Source organism: Rousettus aegyptiacus, unplaced genomic scaffold (genome assembly GCF_014176215.1).
Source record: "Rousettus aegyptiacus isolate mRouAeg1 unplaced genomic scaffold, mRouAeg1.p scaffold_m13_p_13, whole genome shotgun sequence".
Classification (NCBI taxonomy): domain Eukaryota; kingdom Metazoa; phylum Chordata; class Mammalia; order Chiroptera; family Pteropodidae; genus Rousettus; species Rousettus aegyptiacus.
The window spans coordinates 53,606,327-53,633,765 of record NW_023416288.1 but is presented as its reverse complement, the minus strand read 5'-3'; the positions used below and the strand labels follow the sequence as shown (position 1 = coordinate 53,633,765).

Here is a 27,439-nt window from a genome sequence, read left to right as displayed (position 1 = left end):
CTGAATAATACAATAATTAACTATTTAAGGTATTGAAGCTATATTCTAAAATCCTCCCACAAAGAACACCAAGATTTGTTATCATCAACAGCCACTCTACCAAATATTTCAAGAACAATTAATGACAATTATACACAATTAACCCAGAGAATATAAGACAAACACTTCCTAAGTTAATTTATGAGGCCAGCCTGATCCTGAAAACAAATCCTGGCAAATACATTATGAGAAAATAAAATTATAGGTCAGTATCACTCATGGACAGATAAGCAGACACTAAGAAAATTCTATCAAACTAAATCCATCTATTTACCTATCTATATCTATGTTCGCCTACATATATCTGTGTGTATATGTGTATATAACATATATTATATACAATACCATATGACTAATTGAGTTTATTCCTGCAATGAAAGGTTGGTTTATCATTCAAAAGCTATTTAATCCTCCGTGTTAACAAAATGAAGGAGAGAATCATGTAATCATCTCAACTGAAGCAAAAAAAATTTTTTCATAAAATTTGTTCTCTAGGATTTTGAAAAAACTTATCAAACTAGCGAATTAGTATTCTACCACTGCCATACAAATTGCCACAAGTATAATGGTTTTTAAACAACACAAATTCATTACTTTGGAGCACTGTAGGTCGGAAGTTCAACGTAAGCCTCACTGGTCAGAAACAGATGGCCTGTGTTCTAGTGCTAGCTCCGGCCAAAGCTGTGTCACCACCATGAAGTTGATGACATGAGCCTCAGGGCCCCTCACCCCCAGCCTCTTCCAAGGTTCCGTATCTACGTTTCATATTCGTAAGCCTGTATTCTGTTTCTGAATAGGTTCCCAATATTGTAAAACAAAACTTTCAGATTCCACAAAACGCAGCTCCGAAGTTGGCTCCACCAGTGCCTGGCTGTGTGACCCGGGCTCAATATATTTATCTGCCATGTGCCTCCATTTCCCCGTTTGTAAAATGGGATGAAGCTGACAACCTACATCATTGCGTTGTTTTGAAGACTGATTAATACATGTACAATCTTCAACCGTGTCAGGCACATATATGCGTCCAGTGACTGTTGGCTTCTATAACTTCCTCTTTTGGTCATTAATTTTCCTCCCTTTTCAGGAGCCCTGTCAGGTGTAGAATCACCTTTCTCTTTGCAAATTCAGCCTGCAGCGCATTTCCTGGCTCTTTAAACTCGTCTGCTCCACTGGGCATATTCTTCCCTCTGAGCCTCCTAAGTTGTTTATGATCTGACTTTATCAACCTCTATTTGGCTTCTTAAACCTACTAATCTTATTCATTACTTAAAGGACATTGTGATTTTGGTTCCGTTTTCTTCACCTGGGTGCTGTCTGTTAGACTGGTTTTCTGAACAATAACATGGGGAAGAAGACATCGTGATCCTCAAACTTGCGTAATAAGTAGCCTTCTAAAAACATTCCTGTGTACCATCTGCAGAACTGCGGCAGCTACCCAGGGGCTTGCTATCTTGCCTCCGAAATACTGATCCTCACAAATAGAGTGAACCCCATGCGTACCGACACCTCTGGGGAGGTGTGGAACAGGGGTGGACACAGGGATTTTCGCCTGGTGGATCCCCTAGGTCCTGGCGTTGAGCTAGACGCAGTGAAAATGCATAAGAAAGCACGCAGCTGCAGGTTTGCCTGATATGCCCGCGTCCGTCCAGACCTGTGCTGGTTGGTGGCGGCTGGGGGAACTCTGTTCCTAGAGATTTATTGACTTATTGGCCCTCAAACCACATCGCTTTCTGGAATAAACATCCACTGCTGTTTATATCAGAATTATTTAACCAATGTCTGCAGACATTTAAATCAGGCTAATATACTCAAGAGTCCTATAAACAAAAATGGAACGAAAAACAAAAATTATGGTCATTCGTACTTTCCCTTAAGCCACCTTCACCGTGTTCCCTTATTCTGTGGCCATGGTTTTCCATGATATCCTTTTGCAATATGTGACCATCTCTTAAATAATAATTTTTAAGTTAGCATAGAGGTAAATATCATCATGCAGTGCCTCTCAAAATTATGATCAGTAGGCAATAGTCTGTCTTATACCCCAGGACGTCACTGCCTCTTGAAGTGACATTGAAACATTCCAAACCCCAGCAGAAATGGCACTGATAGTTCAGCACAACGCGCCTAGGTGGCAGTCATCACCTGGCCTTTCCGCCTGAAATGCCCGCTAATCAAGGGTTTAAGAATCTTATCTCACTCCAAGGTTTCAGATATTCTTTTGACCAATCTGAACTCCAACCTTTTCAGTAGTTATTGTCCCTTCCCAAACACCAGCTGCATTCGGGTTCTCCAAAGAGAAACGGAGCCAACAGGATGTGCGCGTATATGTCGAGAGAGAGAAAGAGAGAGCGAGAGGCCTTTGTAAGGAACGGACTCACATACGGGTGGAGGCTGGCGAGTTCGAAATCCGCAGAGCCGGCCGGTCCGCTGGGGCACCAGGGCGAATGCTGCGAGTCCGAGGCGCGCCGCAGGGAGAATTTCCTCTTCTTTGGAGACTTAGGTCCTTTCTCTTAAGGTTCTCAACTGATTGGATGAGGCCCGCCAACATTATGGAGGAGAATCAGGTTTACTCAACGTCTATCGATTTAAAAATACGATTTAAAATTACGGTGACATCTAGACTGGTGTTTTACCAAAAAACTAGATACCGTGGTCTAGCCGAGCTGACATGTAAAATTAACCAGCACTCCAGCCATGACCTGCACGGTACTCAAGGTTTGTCATGTACGCTGAAGGCCCTGCATACTGCAGTTCCTGCTGGCTTATGAGAGAACGGCCTCTTCACCTTCGATACCTCCCCTTAACCCACTGTCACCTGCCCCTTTCGGAGCAGTGCTTTGTGGGGAATGTCCTGGAGGTACGTCCTCAAGTACAGGGCTATGCCTGCAAAGGGAGTTAAACCCAGCAAAGAGCCCTTCCTGGATTTTCCCACAGGGACGCTTCGTAGATTGTTTTTGCCTTACTTCTTCATTAAGTTCAGCTAGCATGTCCCTCTGATAGAAGTTATTCGAGGAAGTAAGCAAAGGAGCAGGTATAAAGAAAATTACAACATGAGAGAATGTTTATGAAGGAGGACCGCTGCGACCAGGGCCAGGGCGAGGTGACATGGAAACATTGTTTCATGAGTGCATGGATTGGAAACAAAGAAGAAAGCACGGGATCACAACGGCGGCTAAAGTTCTAAGCGAGGGATGACGTGAAGGACGTCAAGTTCAAAGGAATGAGGAGGGACCCACAAGAGTAGAAGAAGCCAGCAGAGCGATTTAGAAAGATACTTTCAGAAACCAGAAGCATAGATCTAGACTTCAATTCTGAATCGTGTCTATAGCAATGTACAGACGTAACTCCCAAAACTCTGATTTCTCACATTTGGGCCAGAGAGGATCTTCTCGGCCTGCCATCAGTCATGCAAAGAATAGGAACAAATCCCATAATATCACATGTCATAGGTTAAGGAATAGATTTAATTGAGTAAAGAGAAATATCACAATGCCAGTCTCTCTCCCATCCCAGGGTGAGAAATTCTAGGGCCAGAGTGATCTCCTGGACACAGTTTGGGTTCTGTTCTCATGGAAAGAATCCTTCCCGTTGTGGGTCTTCCCGTGTGCCTTACGCTGTAAGGCAAGTATAAGAGAGTGGTCGTGTCTATAGTGAAATAAGCTGTTTAGTGTCCAGAAGTCTGATTTGGAGGTACTAGCTATTTACAGTAATGTTCTAGAGTCAAAATATTGTCCTGCCCTCGAGACTTCGAAGTCGCTGGGGACCTCGGGCATCTGTCGGACATGACTATTACCCATGAAGTCAGGGACTCAACAACCGAACATCTTCATGTCACCCAGTGCTGTGGCCTCACTGCTCCATCATCCAGAGAAGCCCATCTCTAGTTCCCCCTGCCCCCCGACCCCACATGGTTGGCAGTGACCCCTAGGGAAGCCCTGATCACCCTAGCTCCTGAACAGATTTTTTGATCAGCATCTCCTCTTGAATAGACTACCATATAAGGGGATCAAGCAAATGCATCCTGGGACTGTGGTCCGAAATCTGCTGCCATAGCTGGGTTCTCTGCGTCCAGACACTAGAGAAGCAGTGACTGAAGCTAAGGCTCCATACAGCAGCACAGACAGGCGCATAATGGCGAGGGACATTCTGACAAACTCTGGTACTGAGGAAGCGAGGCAGGATGATCCAGCTTCTCTCCCAGACTCTCACACTCTATGAATGCGGACTTTCTCCAAAGAATAACAAACTGGCTCAACAAGGAAAGATCACGAGAGGAAAGGGGGAACGGGTGATTAACCACAGGGACGAGCCTGGCAGCTCGTCCACTCCTCTGCTCTGCATATAAATACTGTGCCGGGCACCGGAAACCTGCTTCTCTGGGATGTCAGATACTGTCGCAGCCAGCATGCATGCTCTCCAGCTCCTGTTCAGGCCCAGCCATGTCACCCTGCTCCTGGTTCTCTGGCTGCAGCTGGGGACCAACAAAGCTCAGGAAGACAAGTAAGCCAAGCCTCTGTCCTTCGCACACACACCCTGTGGGGAGGGCTCCGCTCCTAGCCTGGGCGCCTACATATCCCTTCCTGAAAATTGTTTCAGCTTCCTAGAACTCTAATCCCAGGAGCTTTCAGGTACCCATGCCGATTCCTACCTCTCTCCTCTTAAAAGCCCGTCGATGCCCCCCTCACATTTCCCCTGGGTGCTTCCAAGTTGCCCATAAGAATAAGGCCCCCAGTGCACCTATGGACTGTAATTAACCACCAGTCTTTCTCTAGGGCTCTGAGCTACATCTTGTCCACAGTCTAAGCTTTTGTTAGATTTCTGCTCAGGAAACTTCACCTCCTCACACCTTGCCTCCTAGGAGAGAAGGGTTAGCAGGTCTGTGAGCTCCAACAATAGCCCTGGACGGCTCTGGCAGGACTCAGTGAATGAATGGAGGCCCTGGGCACTGATCCTTGGCCCTGGCGTCCCCGGTTGAGCTCACCCTGAAGCTTCCTATTCTGAAGCCCAAACACAAATGTGAGGCTCAGTGCCGCCCTCCCCCACTGGGACCTGGGGGCACAGGTTCAGAAGGCGACTCGCCGAGGGCACACGTTTGGAGGAAGCGAGAAAACTGGAACGAGCGACATGAAGTAGGCCACGGAGCCACTTCTGGGGAGAGGCGGGGACACTCGACCACGATGGCCAGGGTTTGGAGTGCCGGGCTTCTGGGCCGTCATTCTGGTGGTGCCCTCTGCGGCAGGACCAGATGTCCTGTCCTGGAGGAAAACCATTCAGGGTTTCGACGAGCTGATATAAGGGAGGCGAGTGTCCCAGAAACCCTGCGTGGGGACAGGTTCTGACCCAGATGTCACTCCATTTAGCTCTTGAGAGGCAGCAAGTTGTTGAAACTGGCTATGCTAATTAGGGTGACCGACCATCCCAGTTTGTCCAGGACTTCCTTGGTTTTGGCACTGAAAGCCCCTCACCCCTGGAACCCCCTTACCCTCTGGCAGACTGGGATGGCGAGTCACCAGCTATGCTCATGGAACGTCCAGGATCTGACGCTTCCCCTTAGGAAAGCGGGGCTGGGAGCTGGGAGGCCCAGAGGCTGAAGCCCTCCCGGCTCACCCAGCACCGGACGAGCTTCTCCGGGAGTCTCTAGGGCAGAGAACGTAACTCTGCTGGTCCTGGGCACAGCCCTCACTGACTGCAGGGGGTCCTTGACAATTCTCTGTCTCTGTGTCCTTTTCCTATCAGATGGTGGCGTGAGCCCTCATATAGGGTGGTACCTAATGTTTCCGGATGTGGCCTCATGTCCAAATCCCCAAATATGGTCTTGTGCCCAAATGGACTAAAGCAGTATAGGCCCCACCAGGAAGCAAAGGAGGAGAGTCTTCGGGGGTGGTCCCACAGACTCCTCCAGGGCCCTAGACGCTTACGGTTTACGCGATTCCGTGAAACAAAACCTTCCACTAATGATGACATGAGCCCTCCCACTCAGTGGACAGTCAGCAGGACCACTAGGATTCTACTAGGAAATGACATGTGGTGTTGCTCTTTTATTCTGTTTTTTATTTTTTGTCAATGGAAGCAAAAAAGATGTTCTGTTTCAAATAAAGCACTGTATCCAAGTTGCTTTATCAAGCAAAACTAAATCAGTACAAAATAACCAAACCAACCAGAAATCAAAACTTCCCAGGGAATTCTGATCTTAGCAATTGATGCAACTCCCGTCCTCTCCTTCCCCTTCCGCCTTCCCGGATCCGTCTACCCTGTCCCCTCTCTCCTATGGATTGATCTCTGCTCGCTGACCTGCTTCTTTCTTCCCAAAACCAGTCGAAAGGTGATGATCATGGACGTGGAGATCCCCCAAACAGCAAAGGCGGATGAAGAGGTCACTCTGAAGCTTGTAGTTAAAACAGAATTGAGAGAATGTATGGTGGTAAGTAGCAAGGCCGAGGGAGTGAACTCAAGAAATATCCACCTCCTTAATCATAAATGCAATTGATTAACCTCTCAGGTTACTGTTGCATACTATAATTAACAATGTGATGAACAGCAATCCTCATGCTCCTGATTTTCTCATATATTATGCACTTGAGCCTCAGAGCAATCCCAGGAGCCTGGGGCAGATTTCTGTTCCCATCTTGCAGATGAAGGAGCCCTGAGCCTCTGCGGTGTGGGAAGGATGGGAAGGAGGCAAGGGAGGGGTGGCCAGAAAGCAAAGCTAAGATGGAAAAGGGGCAGAGGCCTGAGAGCTGGGGGAGAGCTGGTGAGCGTTCCTCCAAGGCCCTGGGCATGGCGGGAAACTCAGAAGGCAATGCTGCCACCCCGAGCGGCAGGCTGAGGCAGGAGGGGTCAGGGCTCTGCCGCAGAGGGCGAGCGGGACGGGATTCCTCCTCGCCAGGAAGCCCTGAGCGGAGGTCGCTTCCATCTCGCCCTCCCTCTGCTCCCTTGCTCTGCCGTGGGGAGCTGACTCTTGTTCCAGCCTCCCCCACCGCCCACCGCCTTGACAGGAGCCCACACGCTCCCCTCCCTTCCGCCCCGCTCAGCAGTAGTGGCAGGGACGTCCAGTCCCTAGACTAGAGCAGGTTCTCACACAGCACCGTGCGTGACCGTGACTCACCTGGAGACCCTGTGCATATTCTGAGTCAGTGGGTCTGGGGGAGGACCGAGCTTCTACGCTCCTAACCTGCTCCCGGGGCATGCCGAAGCTGAGTGCCCAAGGACGCGCTTTCAGAGCAAGAGGATCAAGCCGTCCTGTCTGGCTGCTCCGGGATCACCAGGAAGAGACACTTCCCCCAGGGGAAAGTGTGTCCTTCTCCCCGCAGGCAGTCTTGCCAGGTGTTATCACAGACACACACACACCCTGCCCCTGTCACCTGCCGCTGCTCTAGGCCCGAGACCCGCGTGCCTCCACCACCTTCTTCCGGAAGACGCCTCCTCGCAGCACAAGTGCTTATTAATCTACAACACGAGCTTCCTAATTCCAGTTAGTTTTAAGAGCAATAATCAAATAGAAAACCAAACTGCAAGCGCGAGGATTGCTATTCATTACAATCCATGCTAGAAACGGCCCACACCCGTAACAGAAAGTTTCCGATCACAGAGCAGAGACTAGCAAAACTGCTTTGTCAAATTTTTCTGGTTACAGTCCAAGAATATGAACCATTAATCTGGGGCGGGAGAAAGGCCGAGTATTATGTTTTATTTATCATAACCAGAGCTGACGAAAGGAAAGAGGATGTCTGCACAAGGGTCTGTGATGACGATAGGGTCTGGTGGTGAAGAGATGTGCACACCCATTTCCACCCCGAGAAAGTGACGGGTGTGAGAATCATATGTGTGATCGACGGTACTGTGATCGAAAAGACTGTGTTTTCAGAACAGTGCTAGGACAGTAAAACAAAGCAACCTTTTAAAAACCTTCCCAAGCACAAGTAAAGGACAAGGGATCTCAAAGACTAAATAATATTGAAAATGGGAAAGAATTTGTGAGAGATCGTTATTTCTGACAACCAATTTTTATTTGTAGCTTTTCATATTTTAAAAATCGAAAGAAAATATAATTTTTATATGTGTAAAGTTTCTTGCACCTAATCCTTTTTTATTAGTTATAAGTTTGCAACTAAATTTTTGACCAAGTGAGATATTAGGATCACAGATGCAAAACTAAAATAGAATATATTACACTCTCAATCACGCGTTTGAACGTAAAGAGAGTGAAATCCTTTAAGGCTGAAGAAAACCTGTGGTGACCACAGTGCCTAACCGTGCGTGGCAGGGACCATTTTGCTCGTCTTGTGAAGTCTACGAAACCCTGATCAGAAAATTGTTTTAATGTGTGAATTACATAGGAAGACTACCATATCAAAGAATGGTAGTAAAATTATTCAAAATCCACCTGTCATACGGTGATACTTGTTTCTTTATCGACACATTAGCTGAAAAGGTGATACATTTAAAATACAGACAAGTTAAACTTCACTTTATAAAAACTGTCCACACCTCAGCTGTGGCTGCTTAGCTTGAATCAGTACCGTAAACTATGCACTGGGCTGACCACAAACCACACGCCTCGTACTGGATATCCAACGGGTCCCCGTTTTTTGTTTAGAATATTCGAGTGTCGAAATTTCTGATTCTTGAAGACATGTTGTTGTAAATGCAATAAAAAGGTAAAACAAGGCAAATGTAGGTTTCTCTAAAGTGATACCAGGATCTCCAAAGTATTCTAAGTAAAATTCCAACAGTGAGAACGCTTGAGTCCTCTGTTTGGGGCTGACGGGCTATTTGGCGCAGAACTGCCCACGACCTGGGCCATTCATTGTAGGAGACAGGCAGATGGCCCCGGCCATGACCTTGCAGCCCAATGATAAATCCCTGTGTTTTTGAGTAGCAGTGAGGGCAGGCACTATTTTGAGATATCTAAAGCTGTGATGAGGCACGGACAAGTCTCTGCTTCTCCTCATGACGACATCGCACATACCGCTAACGCCACCGTGGCTTGTGGATGACATTCATGCTGGAAGGTATGCTCAGTTTCATGAGAGCTTAGTAACATGAAGACACAACTCTTCTCCATCTGAGTCTCAGACAAACCGAACTCTGCCCATAGGCCCCTCGGTGTGGGCGCCAGGATCGACCCCCTGCGCCGAACACTAACCGGACAAAAGAAAGCCACCTCCGAGGATTCGCTTGTTTATCTAACAGCCAAGTGGGGTGGGAAAGTTTTTGTCTCACAGTTTAGGAAAGCGAGAGTGACAGGCGTCACTTTCCTTTGGAAAGGTCGCAGAGGTGGAGAGGAGCCCCGCCCAGGCTCGGCCACCGTTCTGGCATCGAGGCCTGGCTGGGCCGTCCGCGCCCCAGCGGTCAGGCCGCGGTCACGGGCCGAGTCCCGGAGCCCTCGCCGGGAGCCAAGGCAGCCGGCCCCCCTGACAGACGCTGCCCAGGAGGAGAGCTCGTGGCCGGGACCCACTCGCCTCGCCCTCCCGAGCCCTCGCCCCGTGCGCTGACGCAGGAGGCTGAGGACGCGAGGACAGAAAGCTCTGACCGGGACTTCAGCTCCTGAAACGACACTGCGCGCACGGACTCCCCCGCGTCTCTGCTCGCCGAGTCCCTGCTCTTCGCCCCCCAAGGGCGTCACCGTCCTCCTCCTCCTCGGCCCTCTCTTCTCATGGTCTCCCTCCCCCAGCCCCAGACTAACTCTGCGTCCTCTCTCTCCGCCTTCTCCTCCCAGGTTAAGTCTTACCTGGTAAGCAGCCGTCCAGTCGATGGTCCTTTTAACTATAAATTCACTGCCTGCCTCTGTCCCGATTACCCAAGAACCTTCTTCTGGGACTTTCAGTCCAACAGTAAGTAGAGGAGTCATCCACGGGAAGAGCGCTCGCCAGGGAGGGGAAGCTGTACAGAAACGGGGCTCCAGGTCCAGAGCAGAAGTGGGGGGTGGAAGGATGGAGGGGAAGGAGGGAAGGAGCCAGGGGAAGAGTAGATGGAGGCCACGCCCACGTTCCAAAGGTGCAGGGCCATGTGAGAAAAGCTAATCAGGGAGACACGTTTGCAAATGATTTGGGGAAACTGAGTCCCAGTGCACAGCCGCCTGACACTAGTAGAAAAGTTAGGACACTGGGGGTCAGAGTGCTATCAGCGATGACCTTTGTCCTTGTCTCTTTCAGACACTGTGACGATAGCCACAGTGGTTGATGTCATTCGTCAACTAAATATCTGCCCCAACAATAAGGCAGTGATACCCATTGAAGCGAACCGCTTTCATGTCTTGAACACCCTGTGGGTATACTGACCTCACCCGAAGCCTCGACTCCTGCTCCCCACCCCTTGCGAGATGGTTCCCTCTGCGGAACTTGGCCGGGGTGTGTGTCGCAGTCCATAAAATAAACTTCGCACAGCCTTCTCGGTGTTCTGTTGTGTCTTCCCTTCGCAACTGCTCCCAGAGGAGCCCTAGATACCCAGAATTTCTAGAACTTTGTTCTTTCAAAGAAGCTTTGCCAAAGAGAACTGACTGTTTCTCGCTGCCCATGAAGTGGGAGAGAAGGGAAAATAGAGAAGAGTGGGTCGTTCTCACAGAGGGGGAAATGGTGGCCCTAATCCTCGGAGTAAATGAGCTGCCAGAACTGGACTGGCCCCCGAGGCTCCAGCTCCTTGGCCTTCCATCTCCCACTGTCCCTCCAGGCACCCCTCCGGTCCCCGGAATGGGAGTCAGTGACATACAGCAGTCAGGGACAGAGTCTGAGGTCCCAAGAATACATGACAAAGAGTTGCGGCATTTCTCCATTGATCGACTGCTGCTCCCCAGAGGGTCAGCTCCCAGACACCCCCTGCCATGCATCCCAAGAGAGCCTGTAAGGGTGGAGTCGCAGGTGTCTGCAGCAAGAAGCCCTGGGGTTCCTGGCAGAGCCTGTCTGTATTCCTCGGAACCCTTCCATTCCTGTGTGTTGTGAACCGCTCCACCTGTCATGATCGGTGTGTTTTAGAAAAACTCATTTTCATCCATGTAGGTGAAAGTTCAGATCTTCCCTACTGTGTTTTCCTTCCATGTCACCTCTAGTTTTACCCTGCTACCACACTCACACAGAACTCTTCTGCGTATCGAATGCGTGAGGTGTTTTTCCCTCATATCAAATAATTCTCCGTAACACCAGTTGGGTGTTCTACAATTCAGCTTGATTCTGATACTATGTGCCCAGAGGTAGCACCAGATCCTACAGATTCAGGGATCAGACCCGCGAGACACCCCTCTCCACTTCAGATGCCGGTGGCAAGTCCAGGTGGCCACTTGTGCTTCTGACCAACTGGCTATAAGTCAGAGATTCCCAGGACTGCTCCCCGCCTCCCTTCAGATTCAAACAATTTGCTAGAGTAGCTCACAGAACTCAGGCAAACAGTTTGCTTCCATCTCCTGGTTTATTACTAACAAAAGACACCTTTGTCACTCTCATCACAGGAAAGGTCCAGGGCTTGGGGCATCATGAGCCAGGACACGGACTGACAAAGACAAAAAATACATATGAGGAATGTATTTTGGTCACCTGAATGACCAAATACACATTTCTTGTAAGTCATAATATTGCAGTCTGGATCTCCATGCTGATGGGCTTCTTCTAGAAACACGGAAGACCACTCCGCCCATCCACACGTCAGGCTAGAAGGGCTGGGTGCGGATGGAGAGCAAGTCTCAGCCAACAACTGATGGAAGCTGGCATGGATACACCCAAGCTCTCATGCCCACTGGGTGCAATAACTGCGTGTTTTACACCACTTGCCAGAGATGCCCCTCAGGATTAAGCTTCAGACTTGCGCCGTGGTAACTGGCTTAATGTACGCTTTATTTATTACATTCCCCTGAGTATATCAATACCCACCCTCCCCTGCCTGTGCTCCCTAAATTTTTCAAAAAGCTAAAAAAATATTTCCATTTACATCTTTGTCTCAAGGTCTGCCTCTCGGGGAACATAAACTAAGATACAGGTTTCGGTCTGCTTAAAAACAGTGACTGCTGAGGAGAGCTCACTGAAGCACCAACAACAACTCCCACGGAAAAGAAGGGAAGAAAACGAAAACTAGTGCATCGTGTCAGATAGCAATGGCATTGTGCTACGTCTTTTTTGGTGGAGCCACTTAGGCCAAGGTCGCACTTGTATGGGACGTAACAGCAAATCAAAACGAAACATTAAAATTGTAGTCATGTGTCAGGATTAGAAATGGGGTGAGAATTTTAGAATGAGATAGTTTGAAGGAAAGCTACATGAAACTAGGAGCCAAATAATTACCCAAAATGTATCCATCAGAAAGGTCCATAAGTCACAGAACCAAAGTATCTGCAACACCAGTGACCTCGGTCTAAGGCAGGAATTCTGGCTCTGGACAAGGAAGCCAGAGGAGAAGGAGAAGGCGACTTAAATGCTGTGAAACTGCCCGACAGGTGACCATGGGGAAAAGAGAGATTCCTGGTTCACGCTGAAACTCCAAATCCAAACTGCAAAACACACACAGAAAGTAGTCTTTGTGCATAAAGTTTCAGTTAAACGAGATAAATAAGTTCTAGAGATCTGCTCTTCAAATCGTACCTCTGGTCAACGATACTGTATTGTACACTTAAAAATGCGTTAAGAGGGCAGATCTCATGTTAAGTGTTCTTGTCATGACAAAATTTTTAAAAAATTAAAGAAATATTAAATTAATAGATGTCTTAAAAGAGGCAGAAATGAAACAATAAGAAATAAACAGCAAAATTAACCAATTGGAAACCTTGCAAAGGAAAAGTATACTCAGCGAAATTTTTAAGATGCAAATAAAAGGATAAATCGTGAAAGGGACCCAAAGAATAAAGTGTTTACGAATTAGAAGATGGTGTTGAAGAATTCATCTAGAGCCAGAGAAGAGCTCAGTTTACACGTTTTGCTCCGACACTCTATCCTATTTAGCATTTGTCCCATATTTTTAATTTTTAATTAGTTGTATTAAAACACGCCAGGATGAGCTTGGTATTTTCGCTTTGTAGTCCAACTTCTGCCAACGTCTTCTCTAGTAGTATATGAGATGCATCTTTAAAAACCCGGCTGGCTTTTCCCTATAGTTTCCCAAACTAGCAGAACTAATACCTCTTTTTGAAGGACAGTATCCAGGGAACTTAACTGCAAAAACAGAGTGCACTCATTAGTATGTGGCTCAGAATCCCTGTCTCCTTCTAGCCTTGGATGGTGTAGGGAAGTAAACAATTCCTGCCAGCTCCACCCACCAACAGTGCAAGGCTCATGCTGTGAAGCTTTCGGGCCCCCAGCTGGTGAGAGTAGTGGGGAGAATGAGAGATTTAGCACAGGGGGAAAGAATCTAGGAACCAGAGGCTGAGCAGCCCTGCCAGAGAGGGATGTGGATGCTCCTGTTACAGATTCTGTCACTCTTTCATGTGGTGTAAATCTACACCTACTTATTTGTTTTATTACTTAGACTTTTGGCATAATGAGCTCAAGAAAATAAAGTGTATGATAATGAAAAATTAAGTACTAAATTTTCATTTCTCAAGAAAGTTGACAATGACTTTATTACTCTTTATCGTGGGGGCTATGATCACATCACTGACCACATGAAAACCTAGGCTTAAATCTTCTGCAGGGGCATCAGCATCTACTTCACAAGTTAGGTGTTACTTTAAAAAGACTACACCCGAAGATGACACTAATGTATATCTGTAGAAGGTGAATCATATTCATCCCTCTCAGCAGAACATGACCTTGCATTTTGGTCAAATACCCCTAGCTAGATTAACTAAGAAAAAAGAGAGAAGACCAAATAAAATAAAAAATGAACAAGGATACATTAAAACCGTTACCACAGAAATAAAAAGGATAAAAGACTGCCATGAACAATTACATGCCAACAAATTAGACTACCTAGGAAAAAGTGGGTTAATTCCTATGCCCATACGATCTACCAAGACTGAATCATGAAAAAACAGAAAACATAAACAGACCAATGATAAGTGAGGAGATTTATTTTATTTTTTTTTTAGGCAAGGCAACTCTTGGTTGACTTCACAGATTACAAGGTCCTTGTCAACTTACAATCCCTTATTTTTTATTTTTTATGCCTACAACACCTGGTCTTCCTAAGTGGTCTCCCATCCAAGTACTAACCAGGTCTGACCCTGCTTAACTTGTGAGATTAGTCAGGATCAGGCTTGTTCAGGGTGGCATGGCCGTAGACACAAATGAGGAGATTTAAAAAGTAATCAAAAACCTCCCAACAACAGGAACAAAAAGGCCTGGAACCATTTGGCTCCACTAGTAAATTTTAACCACACGTTTAAAGAATTAACACCAATGCTTCTCAAACTTCCAAAAAGTTGGAAGAGGAGGGAACACTTCCAAACTCACTTTATGAGGCCAGTGTTAGCCCAATAAAGTCAGACAAAGACACTATAAAGAACGGAAAAGGATAGGTCGATATCACTGATGAACATAGATACAAACATCCTCAACAGCACATTAATAGGGTCACACACCACAATCTAATGGATTCAGGCCTAGGATGGATGCAACGATGGTTCAACATAAGCAGATGGAAGGGATACACCACATTAACAGAATGAAGGCTAACAATCACATGATCATGTCAAGAGATGGAGGAAAAGCATTTGACAAAATTCAAAACTCCTTTACGATAAAAACACTCTACGAACTAGGTATAGAAGAAGCATATCTCAACATAATAACACCATATAGGACAAGCTCACAGCTAACATCACACTCAATGGTAAAAAAAAGAAAAAAGAAAGAAAGTTTTTCCTCTAAGATCAGCAGCAATACAAAGATGTTCACTCCAGCCACTTCTGTTCAGTGTAATACTGGAAGTATTATTATTTTTAACCGGTTCTCCGAAGTCAGAGGTGGAACTAAGTTAAATGGTGACTTGGTGGGCAAATGTTTGAGTTGACTGGAGCTAGTAAGGAACACAACTCCGAAACCATGTTAGCAGCCTATAAAGGAGTCTCTGCCCAAGTCTAAACTAACACCAACACGTCCAAAGGGGCGTGGGAGAAGGTTAGAAACCAAATCCCTCCATCATTTGCATCTCCAGATTTAGAGCTAAGAATTCTGAGATAAACAAATGGAGTGAATTTGGAGACGCTGCATCAACTGCTTCCTCCTGTGACATGAATAGTGGGAGCTATCAAAGACCTGCCCATCAAATGCTGGAGAGACACTTTCCTCCAGACACCGAAGAAGAGTAAGGACTCAGGATGACCAAAACCTGCAGTCCCCCAGAATATGAGTTGCCATCATCCCACCTCATCTTAACTTTAACAATTATAGGCATTGAATGTATTATTGGTATTGCTGCAAATGGGTTCATTATGGCTGTAAATGCAGCTGAATGGATTCAGAATAAGGCGGTTTCTACAGGTGGCAGGATCCTGCTTTTCCTGAGCGTATCCAGAATAGCTCTTCAAAGCTTCATGATGCTAGATATTACCCTCAGCTCAAAATTACCACGTTTTTATAATGAAGATGTTATATATAATACATTCAAAGCAAGTTCCATGTTCTTAAATTATTGTAGCCTCTGGTTTGCTGCCTGCCTCAGTTTCTTCTACTTCGTGAAGATCGCCAACCTCTCCCACCCACTCTTCCTCAAGCTGAAGTGGAGAATCGCTAAGCTGATGCCCCGGCTTCTGTGGCTATCGCTGTTCATTTCCTTGGCCTACGGTAGTCTCTTCTCCAAAGGCATCTACACTATACACTGTAAAGACTCATTTCTTAGTGCCTCATCCAATTCCACTGAGAAAAAATTATTCGCTGAGATCAACATGGCCAACCTGGCTCTTTTCTACAACCTGGGGGTCTTCATCCCTCTGACCGTGTTCATCGTGGCGGCCACCCTGCTGATTGTCTCTCTCAGGAGACACACCCTGCACATGGAGAGCAATGCCACCGGCTCCGGGGACCCCAGCATGGAAGCTCACATGGGGGCCATCAAGACTATCAGCTACTTTCTCATCCTCTACATCTTCAACGCAGTTGCTCTGTTTCTGTCCATGTCCAACATCTTTGAAGTCAAAAGTTACTGGAACATTTTGTGCAAAATCATCATGGCTGCCTACCCTGCTGGCCACTCGGTGCTACTGATCTTGGGCAATCCTGGCCTGAGAAGGGCCTGGAAGCGCCTTCAGCGCCAAGTCCACCTTTACCTAAAAGAGTAAACTCCATGATGGGCACCAAAAGACCAGCACAGCGCCAGCCGGACCAGCTCTGCCTTCCCCCGCTGAGCCTTCTCTTTCCCACCCCTTTCCGCCCCCCAAACCTGATCTGACCCTTTCACCTGGTGCTGCTTTTTTGTGTAGGAGCTTGATCTTCATTCCGCTTCTTTGCTTCATAGGCATAATTTTAGTGATGCTTAACTTTTTTTTTTTCACCTGATCCTTCTATTTACCTGATCTTTCTATTTCTATCTCCCTTGCTCTCTATAAAGCAGTGATTCTAGCCATTGGCTTCAAATGAGAAGCTCATTTTGAGGGTTTTGGAAATCCAGTGTCCAGTCCTGACTCTAGATTGACTAAATCAGAATTTCTGGTGTTGGAACTTGAACAAGTTTTTAAGTTCCTGGGGTGATTCTGAGATGCAGCCAGAGTGGATACGGCTACCAAAATAAAGGGAGGCTTTGCACTTTGAGTTCCTGACAACTTCTCTCCTACCCCAGCCACATGCTTTTTTATTCGGGAAGCTTTCTGAGTAACAGCTGAAAATGCCGTTTGTCTCCATTCTCCAAAGACATAACCCAAATGATATGAAATATTTTTCAAAATTGACAGTACAAAAAACACCCTTTAATCTAAACATTACTAAGGATTTGTCCCATAGACAAGGTATGGTCAGACATATACACATATGTGAAACTATGTACAGGAAGATCTTCATTGCAGCATTATTCATGAATGAGGGGACTTGTATATCTGAAATGGAATATTGCATAAACATTTTAAAAGTGAGACAGATGCATGTGTCCTAAAATGACAATATTTCCAATGTGTTGTTAGGTACAAAAAGCAAGGAGATATTTTATAATTCTATTTATGTTCTTTTGAGGAAATACACATGTTCTTGTGTACACATGTATATATACATAAAATTTCTGGAAGGATGTACCAAAAATGATTAATGGAAGACTTCTGAATAGTGGCATTGGGCAATTGGGGTAAATGAAATATTTATGCTACATTTACCACCTTTCTGTATTGTTTGAACTATTTAGAACATATATGCATTAATTTAAAATTTTAAAAAATTTTATATTGATTTTTTAAATAAGAGAATAGGAAAGATTTGAGGGAGAGAATTACATAGCTTAATAAGTTGATCGAGCTTCTCACTACGTTTGTTTTTATTTAAAAAAAAATGCAAACCCCCCAAATCACGAATTAAACATCTCACTCTCTCTTATTTTCCATTTTATTCATTCACACAAAGGCTGCCAGGCAAAGGTCATGGGCTTTCAATCCATCGACATTTCCCTATTCTCTGTCTCTCTCTTGACTTCCCTTCACATCCAGTTTGGATGACTGGTTAAGCATTATACCAGCACCCTTATACTTCCGATAATTACAGATGGAGGAGATTATGTCTGAGATTTGTGTTAAGATCATTTGGCAGAAGGCAAAGGAGTGAAGAGTAGAAAGGTTTAGATTAGTCATTTGTTGATGATTTCTTTCCAAAAAGGTCATGGGGATTACTATTTCAAAGTATGTTTGAATCTTCCCTAACATAGTTTTTTACATAAATGAATTATAAAACGCTCTGATTTCCTGGCCCCTCTGCCCTTCATCGCCATGTTGTGGCAGAGTCCACATCTAGATGAAATCCACTATTTAACCTCTATGTTTCCTTCTCAGCGGCCTAGTGTTACTTGAGAGTATTTTGTAACTGTATGAACTTGTGTTCCCTCAGCCTCAAATGAATAAAATCACTGGGCATTTCTATCACATGAGAAGTCACTCATTAACTGCCCCAAATGACTCTCTCCTACCTTTTCCTTAGTCTTGAAACCTCCAACCCCTCTTCTCTCTGTTTTATCTTCCACTGATGAAATTGCCTGAACATGCCTTGATAAAAGTCTTAGAAGGATATTTCATCATCTTCTTGTTAACGAATCTAATCTACAAAACCACCAATTTTCTTCTACGTCCCTAATATTTCAATAGGAAGAATGCCCCTCTATGATGAAAGTAATCAGAAATACAATAATCATTTTTCTCTTCCTTCTACATTTCTCCTTCCTACAAGTTCCTTTTTGAGTGTGTCTTCTTTCTTTCATGATTGAGCCTTTCCTCAAATATTCGGTGGTCCTTCAATGCCAGCACTAAGAAGCTGATTACAAAATTTAAAATTAATTTTTAAAAATCTGTTAGAATCTAAAAACTGTATTGAAACCTGTAGGCAAGAGCATCTTAAAAGTAGCACATTCAAAACTGGATTCTTAGTTTTTCTCCCCAAATACATTCTTCCTCCAGTTTTCTCCAACTTCCTAATATTAAATAGCACTGCAGTGTTTTCCATTGATGAAGCTAGAATTCTGAAAACCAACTATGAGTCTGTTTTCACTCTGCCCACACCCTTCATTCAATTAATCAATTTGTCCTCTATTTCTATTATGTTACATATATAATTAGAGGATTGTTTATTTATTAATGTAACAATTACGGGCTGAACACCAATATGGCAGGCGCTACTCTAAGTGCTAGGTATACAGTATTGAGCAAAATAAACTGGGCTCTTGTCATCACAGATCCGTTTTCGTGGGAAAGCACGGAAATAAAACGGGATAAACAAGCTGTGGTGGTGGCGGCGGGGGTGGCGGTGACACATCAGCCCAACCAGGGAGGGTCTGTGTGAGTGAATAAGGTTTAAAGAAGAAATAATTTTAAAAATCATAAACCCGAACCAAGAATTTAGAAGAAGAATGACAAAGTAAACCTGAGGAAATGAAAAGGAAAACACAATTCATTAAATATCGGTTTCATAAATTCAAGATCAGAAAAGAGAGAATTAAAAATAAGAATTGGCTCGCTGAAAAAAACAAAATTAGTAGTATTTGCTTACATAATTGAGAAAGACAAAAATCATAAGACACACAAAATAAGAAATAAAGGAAAAATCACAACTATTTAGAGAAATTACAATACTCTTTAGGAAACTATCTTGTTCAACTCCGTGTAAGTTTGAAAACCTAGATAAGATAGGTGTTACTAGAAAAATGTAATTTACTAAAATTGACTCCAAGAGAGGTACAAAACAAAATCCAAATAGAATAATCACTCAGTTGAACTAGAAATATTGTTAAGAGCCACAACCCCAAAATTGCCAGGATCAAATGTTTTCACGAAGAAATTCCACGGACTTTTAAAAAGCAGATCATTTCAAGGCTATGTACATTGTTCACAGCATAAAAATTAAGGGAAGCTTCCAAATTTGTTTCATAAAGTAAATAGGATTATCAAAACGTAATAAAAATTATCTCCGAGAAAACTACAAAGAAACCTCACCTACCGATATTTATGCAAAAATACTACATAAAATTTAACAAAGAAATCAAAATACAGATTTATTCCATAAAAGTAAGGATGGCTTAGCATTAGAAAATATATCAATGTAACTTATCATATTAACAACACTAAGGAGAAAAATCATGTAATAATTTTCACAAATGCTTTTTTAAAATGGGAAAATTCAACATCCATTCCAATTATTTTTAATTTAAATTTTAATAAAAAAAGAACAGATAAATAAGTTCTTGCCATAATAAGATACATCTATAATCACCCTAATAGCCAGCATCATTCCTAAGGAGGAAACATTATTATTTCTATTAAATTAAGGAAAAAGACAAAAACATTCAGTTTTACCCTATTAATTAATGTAGTTCCTAGAAACTAATATAATTAGAAAAGAGAAATAAAAGTAGTTTTAAAAATCAGAAGATAAAAGAAGTATTATTCTGTGCAGATGATATGATGGCATAAATATAAGAACTTAAAAGAAACAGAAAAATTATTATGAACAGTAAGAGCATGAAATATAGAAGGGGGAAATCCTTATAAAAAGTAAAAAAAGATAAAATACAATAATGTTAACAAAAAACAAGCAAGATCTATATGAAGACTACTTTAAAATGCCTCTGAGGTATCAAACGGAAGAACTGAACATGTAGAAAGAAGGGCTACCCATCATATTGTTGAGTAGAAAAACTCAGTGTCATAAATAAATAACATTTTGTTTACTAATTATGCATTTACTAATAATTTATTAATAATTTTCCATAAATAAATCAATACTTGGTGTATTTTAACACACATGCCAAAAATTTTCTAAACAAGCTGATTATAAACATTATTTGCAGAAATAAAGCAAGAAAAGCCAGAAACATTCTGAAAACTGAAAAGAAAAGGCAGAGGATTAACCTCGTGAGATGACAAGCATGTTACGAAGCTTAACATAGTCAAAATGATGTGATGTTGGACAATAAATAGCCAACAAAACCAAGTAAGATGTCCAAAAATATGAGAATTTAGTATATAAGTGGTACTGCAAATCAGTAAGAAATGATGAATTAATCAACGAATGGTACTGGAAGAACTAGATAGCTACCTGGAAAAAGGTAAATTTAGATATCTTTCACATCTTAAGCCAGAACAAATTACAAATGGATCAAAGACAATGTAAAAACATTATGAAGTACTAGTAGAAATATTGGAGATTTCAAATTTTGGGGTTTATCTAAATATGATAAAGGAAAAATTAAGCATTAAATAGTTTATTAAATTTGATTACATAAAATAAAAAGCTACTACCTGGCAAAAACTACCACAAGCCAAGTCAAAGACAAATAAAAAAGTGAGAAGTAGTATTTGCTGCTCACATCCCAGAAAAAGGCTAATTTTGCTAGTATATAAAGAGCTCATGCAAATCAACAAGAGCAATTACTAAATCTAAACATTAATGAAGAAGATGACAGAAAATGGCAGTGATAGAAAATGAAATAAGAATGGCTCAAAAAATTAAAGCTTATAAAATGCAAAAAAAATATAGTGGTAAAAAATTAAAACTTATCATCCTTCAAGCTAAAGACAGCTTTTGTTAACATTTGTTAAATGTATGTATGTGTACTTAAACAAAATCGGGCTTATACAGAATATAAATGTTTTGTAATCCGTTGTTTATACTTAAAATTTTGATGTTTATTTCCAATTTTATCATATTGTTTCCCAAAGTCTGAAAACAAAAAATTAAAGATATTCAGTCTGGTTTATAACAGGAGAAACAGTAAGACTATTTGGAGATATAATTTTTTACTATCAGATTAGCAAAGATCAAAAATTTTGTTAAGACACTGTATGTGATTATGGGGACCAGGCAATATCATAAATTGATGGAAATGTCAATTGCCATGTCCTCATGTACAGTTTAGTAATACTCATGAAAATTATGAAGATACCTACTTTTACTCAACATTTTTACTTGGAAGAATTTATTTTACAGATATACTCAAGCATATGAAAAATGGGCATATGTACAAGTTATTGATTGCAATATTGTTTGTAATAGGAAAAATAGTAAAGTCGAAATGTCCATCAATAGACATCCATAAAAGGAGGAAGAAAAGAAGGGAGGGAAATAGGAGAAGAAGGAAAAGGGCAAGAAAGAGAAAACATAAATGTGTTTATATGTGCATATTGAATGGCTTCCAAATGTTTCATTAGGGCTAAAAAAAATATTTTTTCAAAAAAGCAGTACCTTTAGTATATACTATCATTTGTATTTAAAAAGGTTCTCAAAAATACCTGAACACATGTGCTTGCATACCCATAAATTCTCTCCAGAAAAATTTCATAAGAAACTAATAATATTGTTTCCTTTCAGAGAATAAATTTATGTGGCTGACAAGAGTAGACTTTTGCATACATTTTTGTATCTTCTGAATTTTCAATGGTATAAACATACAATCTGTTCAAGAAATGAGTTAATATAAAATCTGAGCTGTTTTGTGAGACGTGCTACCAAATGTTGAGAACTGAGCGGTGCTTACTATAAAGCACCCATGCTTACCATAAGGTGCTTACTGTACCATCCACTGCCACTCCCTGTTCCCAGATATTTGGTCTGTTTCAGCCACAGTGGCACAAAGACGTTTTCTCATGACTAATCAAGAACTAGCGTCTGATACGTGACGACCACTGTCAAAAGGCCAGGAGTACTCTCAACGTGTGATGCCTCGGTCATGGCAGATATGTTTCTCTAGCCCAATAAGTTTAAGAAAAGCTGTGTTAAACCACAGTAAACTGGTTTCTCACCACAGCTCTCCTCAGAGCCTTTAATTTGCCAAGATGCATTGTAAACCTCCACCTGGAAATTCTACAATGAGCTTCTACTCTTGGTATTTTGAATGAGACAGTTTATTAGTAGACTTAGAAATCAATTTTGCTCTTGAACATTCCTCCCATTCAAACTGTCTAATCTCTTACACTTTCTTCCTTATGCTTACTTTTCTAAAATGGTTCAAGTATACTTTGTTGGATTGTTTATTTCCTTCTTTTTCCTGAATTTCAGGTAAAAAATTTTTCATACTGAAGAGTGTTCACTGAGGTTTCTCCAAACTTAAAATCTTTGTCTACTTAATAAGCACTTTCTTGTAAATCTAAAATGTAGAATATCTCTCTAATTGAGTCCTTTATTTTCTGTACGAGAAACAACCTGTTTCTAATCCACCAGCACTATTGGTATGGTAAGCCCTACAAAGATGCCTCTCACATCTCCGTTATATGAGTGATCAGTTAACACTCCTGTGGCATCTGCTGGCTCTTTAGCAGAAGGGGTTTCTTTTACTCAGCACTAGGTCAAGGGTAACCTACAGTCAAATTTAAAAGTCCAGATAGCAGTGCATGTAAAAATCTAGAGATTAAAAATCAGCTGAAAACAAAATTCTCTTGAATCAGTAATTAAGAGTGTTTAGAGAAGAAAATTGAGTTGAACCTTTAAAACAACTGAACTACTTAACAGGAAAAGTAGCAGCAATAACAAAATAGTCATGAGCTCATAGTCTATAAAGAATGGTACGAATACTGGTAGAGTACTTAAGTTCAAGTTGAAGTTCTGAGTCTCGGCCACCTACAGCCTGTTTATCCTTGAGCAAATAGCTGACCTTTCCAAATTTAAATTCCCTCCTCTACAAAAGGAGGGGGATAATAATGCTGACCTCACAGGAGAGGCTAAAACAGTAATTAGGATAATGCGTTCATGGTAAATGACTGACACAAGATCGCCATGTTTGTTATTAAAAGCGGCCTCACTGGAAATGGCCACCGATGTTGGGTCACCAATCTCCAGCACATAACCTTATAAATTCACCAAGTAAAACTTTCTACTTTCTCTTCCTATCTGCAAAGAATTAGGTTAAAGTTCTTCTGAAATCAAGGTACTGTTTCTTTTTCTTTTTCTTTTCAAAAACATCCAGAAACTCTTAAAGGGTCTCATTTTCTGAACTTCAATGTCCATGGACTTCCACGAGAAAATAAAGGCAGAAGAGCAAAATGCAAAAAAAAAAAAAAAAAAAAAAGACTTTGAAACTTTCAATCCAGGCAAGGGATGCTACCGACCACTTGAATCTATTCATGGCAGGCCGAGTCATTACCCATGACCTGGAGTGGAAAGGGCCACCATCCTGAGAGGGAAAAGAGTGCACTACTGTCCCCCATTTCATAACCGGTCTATAGGACAGTCTATAAACATGGACACCTCTGGGGGAGCCCTCAGTGGGCCAAAGCCTCCGCTACACTAGCCAGTACTCCTCACATGTGCCTTAGACACATTACCAACAAGTAACACGAATTCCTGTTGACCCCATGAAGCCTTCCAGGAAGGAACGTGACTGTTCCAGGTGTGAGTGTTAGACATACATCATTATTTGTCATCTGATCCCTACAGAGGATACTGCGGTCATTTTTTTTTTTTTAAGTATTTGATATTCAAAATGAAGACATTCTTCCTTGTACCCTAACAAATCAATTTTGAATAACATACTGGATGCTAAGAAAACTGGTAGGCGTACTCAGTAAACTTACCTTTTCCCATCTCATCATTTTCGGGGGCTGAAGACATAAAGTCAATGACCACAGCCAGAGGCTGCTGCAAGTACAGCATCCAAGCCATTAGTAAGCCACCTGCGAGAAAATATTTACAGGAAATGATTAGATTCATCAAGCAGCTCCCAACCATCCAGTAACAGATATTTGCGAAGTCCATGACACCTGTCACAACTGTTTGTCACTATTTTTCTGATAATATTGTGGGGCTTTATTTTCTTGCAAAATAGCCTGATTAAAAACATTACAACACAAATTCTCAGGTGTGGCTTCTTTTTTAAATGAGATTGTCAATATTTACAAAAATATAATAATATTACTTATTTATAAATCTCCACCCAAAAATTACAGAAGTGAAATTAGACCCTCAATTTTATATTTTTTAAATTATTATTCTTTCAAAGTAATATCAGCTTTGGGATAAAAAATAAATCGAATGCCTACAAGGTATTTTCCTAAAAGCAACAGTCTCCTACCTCACCCCAATTTCCACTCCCCAGAAGCAATATTCCTGTTGATTTCCAGCATTGGCTTTTGTGGTGGTTACTCTCCTAGCTCCAGATACGTATACATACATACACAGATTGTTTTAACCATCTATAAGCAACATCCATTGACGCATCACCATACGAGATGAGGAGGGTCTAAGCGTTACTTACATTGCCCTCAAATTCTCCCTCATCCTCCTCTCAAATGTTGAGAGTTAGTTTACTACGTTTCTCTCTTATTCTCATTGTCTTTAACTTGCGGATCATTTTAAGTTTCAATTTCTTATTCCACTGTTTACAGTAAATGTCTATCAACTTCATATCATATAATAAGAGCGGATTCGCTCCCCATTCTTCTTTCTGCTTCTTCTCCCCTTTTCCACTTTGCAACTTCTGAAAGCAAATGCTCCTTTTACACTGTTAAGTGATGTTCGGTAACTGTAGTTCAGTCTTCTATGCTTTCTCTATGAATTTATCCTAAATGTGGAAAACCAATAAGTAGAATTCCTAATAATATTACTAAAAGGATTACTGGACTCAGGGCCAAAAAGTGCTTTCCATTAAGGTCACATCCATAGATCTATGACACATCCATAGATCCAGGTAAAAGGAGACTACTTTCAGCATAAACATCAAATGTATGTTATTTCCTTACACTCTTATTTACTTGACACCATGAAAGAGTTTAGTTTGGCTTTTTAATCATGGTGGAAATGTTTACATTTTGCTTTCATTCTTGATTGGTCATTCGATTGAGTATATTTCCCTTAAGTACTTTAAATGTCCTTATCTTCTAGCAGTTGTTATGAATTAGAAGTCAGAAAGCAATCTGTGTACTTTTCCTTTGCAGGTTTTTGTTATTTGCTTTCTCCAAAACTTTTAAGGGTCTTCTTTTTATCCTTCGTGGCTCACTAGGATTGCACTAAAGCTGCGTGTAACAAATGTGACCACATTTACTGTAGAAGGCCTCCTATTTTTAATGTAACATGAAATCTAGAGGCTGGAGAAATGCTCCAGGAAGTGATTAAGGACCTGGGTCCTTCTAGCCTCCTACCCTACCACCCTTATCATGTTGCTGAACCTGTAGAAGAAATTAATTTTTTATTGTGCACACTTTTACTCCAAACACAATCAGGGTACTTGTAATGGGGAAGAGGGGAGAATGATCATGGCTTAGGCAACCATATCGATGCTCCATTTGTGTAGGATCAATTCAGGGTTTATTCTAAGAACTGATCTACCATACGATCCAGCAATCCCTTTGCTGAGTATTTACCCCAAAGGCTTGAAAACACATATCCGAAAAGATATTTGCACACCAATGTTCATAGCAGCATTATTCACAGTGGCCAGGACATGGAAGCAATCAAAGTGTCTTACAATAGATGATTGGCTAAAGAAGCTGTGGTACATAAATACAATGGAATATTACTCAGCCATAAGAAGAGATGAAATATTGCCATTTGCAACAACACAGATGGACCTCGAGATAATCATGCTAAGTGAAATAATCCAGACAGAAAAAGTTGAAAATCACATGATATCACTTATATGTGGGTATAAACCTAAAAGCAACAAAGGAACAGGACAAATAAACAGAGACTCATGAACATGGACTATAGACTAGCGGTTACCAGAGGGTAAGGGGTAGGGGACGAAGAGGGAGGTAGACAGTGTAAAGGGGGTCAAATATATGGTAACTGAAGGAAACTGGACTTTGGGTGGTAAACACACAATAGAATATACAGATGTCAAATTATAATGTACACCTAAAAATTATAGATCTGTATTAACCAATGTTACCCCAATAAAAAAAATTTCAGGGTTAATCATCAAAAGACCATTTCCTTCATCAGCAGTGAGAAATTTTCTTCCATTTTTTTAAATAATGTTTTCCTCTCCATTTTCTCTAATCTTGCTCCCTGGAATTCTTTTCAGTCGGCTTTAGACCTCCTGCATTAAACATCTGTGTCTCTTATCTTTTCTGTTGCCTTTTTCATCGTTGATTTTTGCTCTACATTCAGAGAATTTACTTTGACTTATCGTATTTTTACTAAAATCATATATTAACTGAAGGTAATTTTGAATCGTATTTTTAATTTCTAAAAGCTGCTTATCGTTTCTTGTTTATTTTTAATAGCATCCTTATCTTATGGATGCTATATCTTCTCTGAGGATAAATTTGAATTTTTCGTGTTCTTCCTTAATCTTTATTTCTTTAGGGGTCATTTATTCTGAATGTTTATCTTGGTCTTTCCCTTTCAAGATGGTGAATTTTACTCCTGTATCTGATCATCCTTAATTACTAATTCATGAAGGAAACTGAAAAGCTGTTTTGCATAAGTAAGTGTTATTCCCCAGTAGGACAGTCTCCTAAATGGAAAGGCTGGATGGGAGCTGGGGCTTGCAACTGGCCATCCAGTTCATCAGGACCGGCTTCTGTCCACTGGCTTTTCTTTTATGTATGTGGATGAGAATCTGACGTTATTCTGGAAATCTAAAATGTCATAATATGAAAGAATTTATCTATGTGCAAACACCCGCACTAGAAGTCCAGCTTATTTCCTGGGAAATGTGCTCAATTTCTCAGGAAAAGAATTATCAATGTGGGGGCTGTCAGTGGTTCTGTGTGCATGGGGAGGGGTCACCAAAGCGGCTATCTGGCAGACGGAATGCCAGACGGAATGCCGACGACACCTCTGGCTGTGCACCGTGCCTCACTCCCACGCAAAGCTCGGAGCCCTACGTCCAGGGCCCTCCCGCTCTCGGCCAGCTGATCAGCCACCAC

At 42.2% G+C, this 27,439-nt stretch overlaps 3 protein-coding genes and 1 pseudogene across 3 annotated transcripts in view; 2 read left to right on the top strand and 2 right to left on the bottom strand.

Annotated features, from left to right (window-relative positions):
- Window positions 1–27,439, bottom strand: part of KEL (Kell metallo-endopeptidase (Kell blood group)) — a 114,579-nt gene that overhangs the window by 85,087 nt on the left and 2,053 nt on the right. Inside the window, exons 2-3 of the mRNA XM_036230773.1 lie at window positions 24,143–24,241; window positions 2,422–2,616 (exon numbers count right to left, since the gene is read on the bottom strand). The gene's annotated coding sequence lies outside the window, so the exon portion shown is untranslated. The remainder of the gene's footprint in view (window positions 1–2,421; window positions 2,617–24,142; window positions 24,242–27,439) is intronic.
- Window positions 4,431–10,419, top strand: LOC107516927 (prolactin induced protein). Its single transcript, XM_016157154.2, has 4 exons — window positions 4,431–4,539; window positions 6,355–6,460; window positions 9,758–9,872; window positions 10,194–10,419. Exons 1-4 carry the CDS (start codon window positions 4,445–4,447, stop codon window positions 10,316–10,318), a joined length of 441 nt encoding a protein of 146 aa, XP_016012640.2. The 5' UTR covers window positions 4,431–4,444; the 3' UTR covers window positions 10,319–10,419.
- LOC118611105 lies at window positions 14,120–14,238 on the bottom strand (annotated as a pseudogene).
- Window positions 15,224–16,234, top strand: TAS2R39 (taste 2 receptor member 39). Its single transcript, XM_016157155.2, is given in 1 exon segment — window positions 15,224–16,234. A coding segment is annotated over 1 exon segment (1,011 nt).